Genomic DNA, 9,927 nt, shown 5'->3' with positions numbered 1-9,927 from the left:
GAATTCTCGCAGTCGCTCCACTGCCCCATGCCCTGCTTGCAACCTGAGTCCAGAGAACTCAGAGGGGTCACGCCCTCCGCCGCGCCTCTCGCGGGGATGGCGATGCCGCGGGCCAGGGCTCGCTCTGGCCCCACGCCCAGCGTTGGCCCCCGGGGCCGCTCCGCCCGGCTCCCTTCGCACCCCTCACCCCCGCCCTCCTCACGAGGGCACCGTCCCCAGCACCACTTGGCTCTGACGTCCGCCGCCCGAGCTCTGACGACAGCCCCCGCCGGCCGCCCTTATAAAGAAGACCTTTCCAGATACTCAGACCGATCGCCAGCGCTGCGCCCTCCGCCGCGCCCGCACCTGTGCGCTCCGTGCGGACCGCGCTGACCCCGCAGCCTGCCCTCCCACACCTGCACCCCTGACCTCGCCACTCGCCCTGCCTCCCCCACCCCTCACTCTTGCACAAACGCACCTCCACGGTTCCGGGGGCGGTGGCCCGGGAGCATCCGGACCCGACAGAGCGCGCTACTCCTCGCGGCGACCACCCCAGGTAGGAGCGCAGCAGAGCGGGCATCCCTGCCCCCCCGGGGCCGCGCCCTCGGGTCGATGGTGGCCCCCGACGAGCTGGGAGGTTTTAGAGGGGACGGGACGCGGCTCTTTTGTATCTTGATGGGGATGCGCTACCGGGCGGCTCTCTAGAGCTCCTGGCTCGCGGGGTGCCAGCCACGACAAAGAAGGTGCCCAGGAGAGACTGCAGACGGTCAGCGCCCGGACCGCAGCCCCAGAGAACACCTGCCGGCTTCCTACTCACAGAGGCGGAGCCCACCCGGCCCGCCCGTGGGCGCTTCTTTTGCTTTCCCTGAATTTCAGGGAAGCTCCGTCGCTCAAGGTTTCATCACTCACCTGCCACCTGCACCTGCTTGCCCAAGTATGTGAGCCCCCTCCCGAAACTGGAGTTCGTGAATTGGGGTGCATGGAATAGCGACAAACGCTGGTGAGAATAAAAACAAAGAGCAGTCGTTTCACAGGTGAACGGTTTAGAACTCGACATCTGTTTCCCAAGAGCCTTGTTCTTCATATCCTCTACTCTGTTCTGCTTTTAGGCAATCAGTATTTTTAAATCATTGTTTTTTATTTATACCATCGTGGTGGGGGCAGCTTTGACAGGAACAAAAGACAATGGACAACCAAGAGCTTGGACCTTTTAAACATCAAAAATATTTACTTGCTACAGGAACTGGGACCACAGGAACTTGTTGAAAACGTGGAGCTGAATCTCAAAAACTGATTTTTCCCAAAGTTTCCTTTCCAGATAGTTTCCTACTAGATTACCTTGAATTCCCTGAAATTGTTTGGATGGATAAATAGAAAGATTGAATGAATGAGTAGTTAAAAATTATTAAAGTAGTCTCAAAATACACTTACATTGCTGAAAAATCTCAGCAGAGCAATGTAGTTTGAAAAATCAAATGCACCCATATTCTTTGTAAAGGATTTCCTGACAGTCTCTAAGATACAAGGTTATTTTTTAAATAGAAATAATTTATTAAAGACAAAATAATTCAGAGTCTACTTAAATGTTTCTCTTTTTTTATTTCTTCAAGAGTTGAAAGAATATTTAATTGTTTAAGGGAAGTAGAGTAGTGCAGTGCTAACGACATTTCATGTGGTTTTAACGTCTCTTTCTTTAAGTGGCAGGAGATTTCTCAGAATCCAGCTGGCTTATTCCTGGCTGACCTGTAGCATGATGTCTGGCTGGTTCGTAATGCCTGACTGTATTTTCTTCAGAAGTCTTCATGAAGTAGCCGGCTGCAGAAGAATCCAGACCCTTAGATAAAAATGGCTTTCCACGTGGAGGGATTGATAGCTATCATCGTGTTCTACCTGCTGATCCTGCTGGTTGGAATATGGGCCGCGTGGAGAACCAAGAACAGCGGCAGCGCCGAGGAGCGCAGTGAAGCCATCATTGTCGGTGGCCGAGACATTGGCTTGTTGGTTGGCGGATTCACCATGACAGGTAGGCCTGGGCGCTGCCCACCCTTCCTTGGCTTCTCCGAGCATACAGCATTCATCTTTAGAGTCATAAAGCCTTTTGCATCTAAAATAAGTTTACACTTAATTTAAATCTTAAAGGGATTTCAGCGCAATTGTACTTGCACAAACTGATTTTTATCATAAACTGGCTGGGCTGAAATAAGGAAACAAATCGGGACTCTGGGGTGTCTGGTGGGTGGAGACAGAGTAAAAACAGAGTGTGCTATGCTTCTGAGGGGTGCATTGGTCAGTGTCTCCACAAGTCCATTGATAACACGCGTGAACTCATGACTTTGGGTCGTCTTAAATGATAAATGTCCATGAATACTAACCAGTGGTGGCTTTCAGCCGGAATAGATCAATTAGGTGACAATACAATTCCAAACTGATTGGTGCCCTGTTCTGAAACCTAATTCCCCCGGTTAATAACTAATTTCCTTACAGGAAGACAGCCATGTATTATGCCGCTAAAGAGGAGGTTTCCAGGAAACTTGGTTTGAAAGGAGAAAAGCTAGGGCGTGTCCTCACCAGACTTCCCCAGCCACCATCTGCAGCTCTCTCCTTCAGGTCTGCTTTGTGCTTGTAGGAGAGGCTGGCCTTCCTGCACTGTGCCATGAACTGATTCTGTTTAAAGGGTGATTTGTTGCATGTTTATATACTTCTTGGCCATTGTAACCCATTTCTTAAAAACAACTGAAAATCACATCTTTAATATGACTTGCTACATGCTCACTAATAACACATATTTAAGAGTCTTAGTCAGTTTTGAGCATTCATAGCATGGTCTTTACTCACAGGAGCTATGAGTATATGTTGGCAAAATATCTCATTGGAAATCCTTAACCAAACGATTCCCAGTGTCAGTCCTGAATGCTATTTTTAAGTGATTCACTCTGTAGACCAAGTAATTTACTGAGCCACTCTGTGAAAACAGCACCCTATTCTGAGTGCATTGACATTGTACATGGGAAACCTGCCGTGTTCCATATGGATAGTAGATTTTATCTCATGGCACTGGGAAGGGGCCTTGAGTAATCCAAGATTTCATGGTTAATAAAGACCGAAGCTAGGACCAAATTCATGTCTTCTGATGGCCACAGCTGAGGTCCCCACACTGTAGCACATGCAACTTTCTCACTGGTCTCACTTTATTTCTTTATATTGTTTGTTGAAACTGTTGACAGGAATAAATGCCTGGTGTATATCAAAGTATTTTGTTCACTGAAAATTATATTCTGTTACTCTAGTTTAATATCCTATTTAATATGTTCATGACAATAACATTTCAGAGTTTGTCTTTTAACATTTACAGTGATTTTTCAATCTAATAGACTATTAAGGTACATAGACAATATTCAAATGATGCTATTATAAGGTAGCATGATTTAGCTCAATTTTTGAAGAGCTTTTTAGCTCTTTTGAAATCAAAAGAACTTGGTCAACATTACAATTCATTCCAAAATTGAACCATATTTTCTAAGCCTTATCAGATTCATTGACTTGTATGTATTTCATAACAAAGAAGATTGACGTGTGTGTAGTTTAAAAGTTTGTGTTCTCACTCATGAATTCAATTCAAAATATATAAATATGGAGAGCAAATGCTGGCACAAAACAGGCTCAGTCGACCAAAAATATTAGAGGGACTTTGTTTAATCATAATAAGTAACTCAATTTTCACATCTATTTTATAATAGTTGCAATCATTCAGGCACCAATCTCCTTTTCTGGACAGGCAACAGGAGATCGATGCAATGAAAAATGATCACTAATAAGCTTTGTTCCTGTCAGCTCAGCAGAGAGTGCGCTGGAGGCAGAGGGGCAGTGCTGGTGTGTTAAGAGTTCCTTTTACTAGCAGACAGATTAAGCCTGAGGTTCTGTGCTCTAACAGTCCATTTTTCAGGCCCTTGTTACACACGGGGGCCAGAGTGGGAGGCAATTTTAAATTTTAAGTTAGGCTTAGAATAAGAAAAACTAATGTTGGAATTTGTTATTTGTTTATATCCAATATTAAAGCCACTGTAAAGTTGCCAGTTACAGATAAATATGTGTTTGTCCATTTCAAGATGCTGCGTACAAACTTTTCATTTAAATACGCTGGGAAAGTCTTTCCAGGTTTTAAAAACAGTATTAACCCCTAAACACTTTTCTTTGCTTTGTGTTGGAAAAGAGATGAATAAATATTCTTGCAGGAGCACAACAAGTGTTCACTAGGTTACTTAAATAATTTTGCATACTGTTATTTCTTTTACTTACATTATAGCTATGAGAGTGAAGGATTTCTTAGCAGTTAAATTATATTCCTAAGTGGTATGATACAACATAGAATTCATTCTCTTATCTAATAAGCTCCTTACCAGCCTGCAGCTGTCATAATTTTAGACAAACTACATAGGGATTCTTTCGTCTTTTTGATTATACTCTTAAAAGGATATAAATCGCAAAAATTTAGTGTTCTGCTAATGTGCTTTTTGTAGCAGAGCTGAAATACTATATTTCTTCTTGGTATAACTGGTACTTTATAGAGAATTCTTGCCCCCAATTTGTTTAGCCAACACTTCTTGACTCCCTCATTCAGTTATTATGCTACAGAAATTTTAGAAATCTGAAACAAACATATTTCCTGCTATCGTCTATGCAATATTAAATGCCTTATTAAATGACCCAGAAGAAAGAACTGAGTCAATGTGCAAATAACATTTTACATTCTTTTGAGTCTAGACATTAAATGTATCTTGGGTACTTGGGACTGGAGAGGGAAAAGGTAATTGAAACTCGCCATTCGACACCTGAGGGTAGAAGTGTTCTCCCTTCACAATTAGCTGCTGGGTTGAGATGCAGATGGGATTTGCTGGACCCTATGCATCCAGAGGGTTTAAGAATGAAAAGCACACTCACATACACCAACTCCCCACAGTGCACACGTATACACGGACACGTGTGTATGCATACATGTAAACATGTATACACACACCCTTGCTCAAGGATGTCAATACAACTAAAATGGAAAAGCCTTGAAATACAGATACTCAAGTCTATGTTATGGGGGCTGGGGAAAGGTTAGTGGGCATTGTTGAGAATAAAAATAATCAGGGGGGCTGGCGCTGTGGCATAGCAGGTAAAGCCGCCAACATCCCATTTGGGTGCCGGTTTGAGTGTTGGCTGCTCCACTTCCAATCCAGCTCCCTGCTAATGTGCCTGGGAAGACAGTGGAAGATGCCTCAAGTCCTTGGGTCCCTGAACCCACATGGGAGATCTGGAAGAAGCTCCAAACTCCAGGCTTCGGATCTGCCCAGCTCCAGCCATTGTGGTCATTTGGGGAGTGAACCAGTGGATGGAAGGCTCTGTAACTCTGCCTTTCAAATAAATAAATCTTCAAAAAATTCATTAAAGTTGTTACACATAATCTCAGACTTTAGGGTATATAATAATATCATTGAAATGTGGTGATAACTAGATGTATTTAGAAAACTTCCAGGGTAACACTTTCCAATAGAAATATGAGTTTGAGCCACAGATGTAATGTTAAATTTTCTACAAAACTTTTTTAAGACTTTGAAAAAGAAAAATGTTTAAGATGATGGAAATCCTAAGGATTTGATCACCAGACATTGAGCATATATATTCAATGATCAGATTGTTCTCCCTAAATATACTTACAAAAGTAATAATACAAATCAGGTGAACTAGTGTTACTATCATTTGCTTAACACATACACATTCAAAATATTGTCATTTTAATATGTGATCAGCATCTAAAATAGGTAAAAGTAAAGCCAGGTACGGGATACATGGGAATTTTACACTACTTCACAATTTTTTTGTAAATTTAAATTTTTTCTGAAAGAAAAAATTAAAAAAGAAGAAGACTTTTGAAATCCAGTGTGTGCTTCACACTTATACAACACCTCAGACTCAACCAGCTACATTGTAGGTGCCCAGTAGCTACCTAGGGAGAATAGTTGCCGGATTGGGCAGGCAGGTGTGGGGCATAGCAGGCAATTAGTTTCATTCCCTCATTTTTTGTTCTGTTTCAGCCACCTGGGTAGGCGGAGGGTACATCAATGGGACAGCGGAAGCAGTTTATGTTCCAGATTATGGTCTAGCCTGGGCTCAGGCACCAATTGGATATTCTCTTAGTCTGATTCTAGGTAAGTAAAAGTTTAAATCTCAGTGACTCACTCAGGAAAGAATAAATAACATGAATATAAATACCAAGTGAAATAAGCCAAACACAATGAATAAATTATTGCAGGGGGAAATGGCACCAGAAATCTCTAAATACCTATTACCAGAAATTGGTAACTAGCAGAACACTAATGCTTACATTATTTGATCTCTTGATTATAGGATATGTAAAATTTCCAAATCCTTTGAGCTCATGGATATTTGAACAGTGAATTTCTTTACATAATCATGTTTCATTTCTTTCAAAAACTGCTATGGCTATTCAAAATGAATCAACTTGATTATACCAGAATTTCCTTTTGTAAATCAAACTAATAAAAGGTCAAGAATTACATAACAGAGTCTCTCTCTCTCTCTCTCTCTCTGCATTCAACATATGTTCATTGGATCTATGCTTACTCAGAATGCCCGAGTACTGTGGTAGGTGATACAAGGGCACCAAGACATTTTAAGTGAGCACTGTTCTCCAGTGTGTTTTTCAACTCACATGCCTTAATTATTCCAGCCAGTTGTCCTTTAGACACTTATGTGTACAATGTTAAATGTATCAAGGAATTGATTTTATGGTGCTAAATAGTTCTTGCTACTTTCCTGTATAATTCAAATAGGCTCTTCAGTGCTGCTATATTTTCTAAAAACTTCATTTTCCTTGAGAAGTTACAGTATACTACAGGTTTGGCGAAGACTATTATGGATTTTAAATTTTCTCCTAAACACTTGCTTAATTTATTTCAGGTGGTCTGTTCTTTGCAAAACCTATGCGTTCTAAAGGATATGTGACCATGTTGGACCCATTTCAGCAGATCTATGGAAAACGCATGGGTGGACTCCTGTTTATCCCTGCGCTGATGGGGGAAATGTTCTGGGCTGCCGCAATTTTCTCGGCTTTAGGTAAGAACCAAGGGAGCATGGTTCCAGCTGAGTCTCTCCAGTTAACTGCCCGTCAGGTACACAGCCTTACTTTACTCAGCTGTGGCTTCTTACAGATTATTAAATCACATAGTGCATGATGTTTCTATTCATAAGAGCTTCACAGATATTCTGCATTTACCTGCAATTCAGCAACAAAGGTTAAATAAAATCTCAACTGTATTTGTTTTTTACTTGAATGGCATCATTAGAGTGATAGCCATGAGTTATCTTACAGTGAACAAATTTATTTAAATTTATTTATTTAAAATACACTTTTAAGACAATGATCCATAAGCCAGGGTTTAAAGAGGATACTGGTATACATTTTGAGTGTTAAGTAAATTTAAACCAATGGTTTATACTTTAATTTCTTCTTATTTTCTCTTTTCTATAAACAAAAAACTTTTTACCTTCAACTGGTTTTCCCTCTAATAAGTATCTTAATTGCTACATTCAAAACTATCCAAACTTCTCAAATAACAAAATTGCATGAGTTGCAAAAAGCATTAATATTTCTAGAGATGTTGGCTTTTTAAAAAGTCATTTTGCTGTCCTTTTAAGCATCTAAAAATTTTATTGATTTATTTGAGAAGCAGAGAGACACAGAGAGACAGAGATTTCCTATCATCTGGTTCACTTTTTAAATGCTCACAATAGCTAGGGCTGGATCAGGCCAATCCAGAAGCCAGGAATAAAATCCATGTCTCCCAGCGGGTGGCAGGGACTACTTAGGGCCATCCCCTGCTGCCTCCCAGAGTCTGCATTAGCAGGAAACTGGAATGGAGAGTAGACCTGGGACTTGCATGTCACTTGAACTCCTAGTGTCAGCTTAACCGCTAGCCAAATTTTTAAATAGACATATTTTATTTTAAAAGCCAGTGTCAGGGAAGCATTTGTGTAGCAGTTACAACTCCACTTGGGACACTTGCATCCCATATCAGAGTGCCTCGGTGGGAGTCCTTGGTCTACTACTGAACCAGCACCCTGCTATTGAGCACCCCTGGAAGTGCAGCTGATGGCTCAAATACCAGCTCCCTGCCGCCCATGTGGAAGTGTGCTTTGAGTTCCCCATTCTTGACTTTGGCCTGGCCCAGCCCCAGCTGCTCTGAACATTTGGGGAGTTAACCAGCAGAAGAAAGATTCTCTCTCTCTCTCTCTCTCTCTCTCTCTCTCTCTGTGTGTGTGTGTGTGTGTGTGTGTTTCTCTCTGTGTGTGCCTCAGATAAATATGTATGTATGCATTTTTAGAAAAACAAATATAAGACGAGGTGCCAGTTCCATCAGTAAATAGCATTATTCAAGAAATGAGCTATCGCTAGCCCTCTGCAAACAGAACAGGCAAATAATGTAAACTACCAGCAAAACCACCAAACTTGAAACATTTCAATTAATTGACTTTGGTAAAAGCATAGGGTTATGGTTTAATAGCAGAAAAGTTAAGTGTGGTTGGATGTAGCAAGGACTTCTGTCCAGGTTGCATGTGCTCTTACTAATTCACATAAGAAGTTTCCTGGATCTTTGAGCGTCTCCTTATCTCCAACGCAATCATAGAGACCCAGGATAGAGATGCAACGCCTGCAGCCATGTGAGAGCCTCTGAGCAGACTGAGACTATTGAAGCCAGCTGGATGATATAGAGCCCCCAGGGAGAGGGTGTGCACCTGCCACATGTGCACCTCCATCCTTCAAGTTATCCAGCTCAGCTTTGGGATCCATCCTTAAGCTCGTGTTCCTATCTACTTCCTCCCCAAACCTCTCCCTTCCTTCTTGTCCATCTCTTCCTGTGCCCTGCCAAAGCCTTTCCTGCCTCAGTAAATTCAAACGTCTTCCTGCTTGTGGTTCTGCCTTCCCTGTCATCTCAGACACATCCTTCTAAGTTCAGATCTCATCATATGTCTCTCCTGATTAAAACCAAACCATCCTGTAGTATGACTTGAGTCTTAATTCTCTCCTCTCATTATGCCTTCTACCCCATAGGCCCTTTCCTTCTTCCAGAACCACGGTCCTACTCTCTCACTTCTGACATTTTGCCAGTCCAGGTACCCGTGCTTAGCTCCCATCTCCCCTCTTCCCTATCTTATCATCCACCCATATCATCACTAAGCATCCTACAGATCATCTCATAGAAGTCATGTCCTGGCACGGTGCCCCTGGATGTGCCAGGCACCTCTCCCATGGGCTTCATGAGGCACTGGGAATGTTGTTTTCATGAAAGTTATATTACTTTGTATGATCCTTTGCCCACTTATTTGTCTCATGCCCAATTCTCCACTGTGCAAAGGGATTATACATTTCTTGAAAGCAGGGCTTGTGTGTTGTCAATAGCTATCCTATCCCAAATCAATGGGTAAAACATTTCTAGCTATACGTACTCCAAAAAGAAAAGAAAAAAGGAGTATTGCTTTTTGTCCTCCCTAATGTAATCCAATTAGGTCATGAACTATTAGCTTGTAGACACCTTTGGGGATCTACAAGCTGGACTGAGACTCTCAGGGTCTCAAAACCAAGAGCTTTGGCTCTTGCATTTTAGCTCTACTTGTAAGACTTGGAAAGCAAGAGATTTAAGTGGGATCATCAAAGATCCTCAGGCTCAATACCTTACTTTGGATCAAGAGCAGACTCACACTATGCCACCGAGCGTTGCGTGGGTTCTTTCTTAAAGGTCAGGAGATAAGAGGCAGCATGGCTTTCCTCAATGAGTTGTGTTAGTGTTTGGTGTCTGGGCATTCATGTAGACAGTATCTGTCACCTCTCCTTACAAAAAGAAGTATATGACTGAAGCCTACTGTCAAACTTTAGGTGATCAGAAT

General features: G+C 42.1%; 1 protein-coding gene across 1 annotated transcript in view; it reads left to right on the top strand.

The window, feature by feature from the left end:
* The first annotated feature begins 257 nt into the window (after positions 1-257).
* SLC5A7 (solute carrier family 5 member 7) overlaps positions 258-9,927 on the top strand; it is a 28,904-nt gene continuing 19,234 nt past the window's right edge. The window contains exons 1-4 of the mRNA XM_017339271.3: positions 258-535; positions 1,774-2,002; positions 6,057-6,170; positions 6,943-7,098. Coding sequence (XP_017194760.1) covers positions 1,825-2,002; positions 6,057-6,170; positions 6,943-7,098 — 448 coding nt within the window. The 5' untranslated portion in view covers positions 258-535; positions 1,774-1,824. The remainder of the gene's footprint in view (positions 536-1,773; positions 2,003-6,056; positions 6,171-6,942; positions 7,099-9,927) is intronic.

The sequence above is a fragment of the Oryctolagus cuniculus genome, chromosome 2, assembly GCF_964237555.1.
Source record: "Oryctolagus cuniculus chromosome 2, mOryCun1.1, whole genome shotgun sequence".
Classification (NCBI taxonomy): domain Eukaryota; kingdom Metazoa; phylum Chordata; class Mammalia; order Lagomorpha; family Leporidae; genus Oryctolagus; species Oryctolagus cuniculus.
The sequence above is the reverse complement of the archived record's forward strand: the minus strand, read 5'-3'. Positions and strand labels throughout refer to the sequence as shown.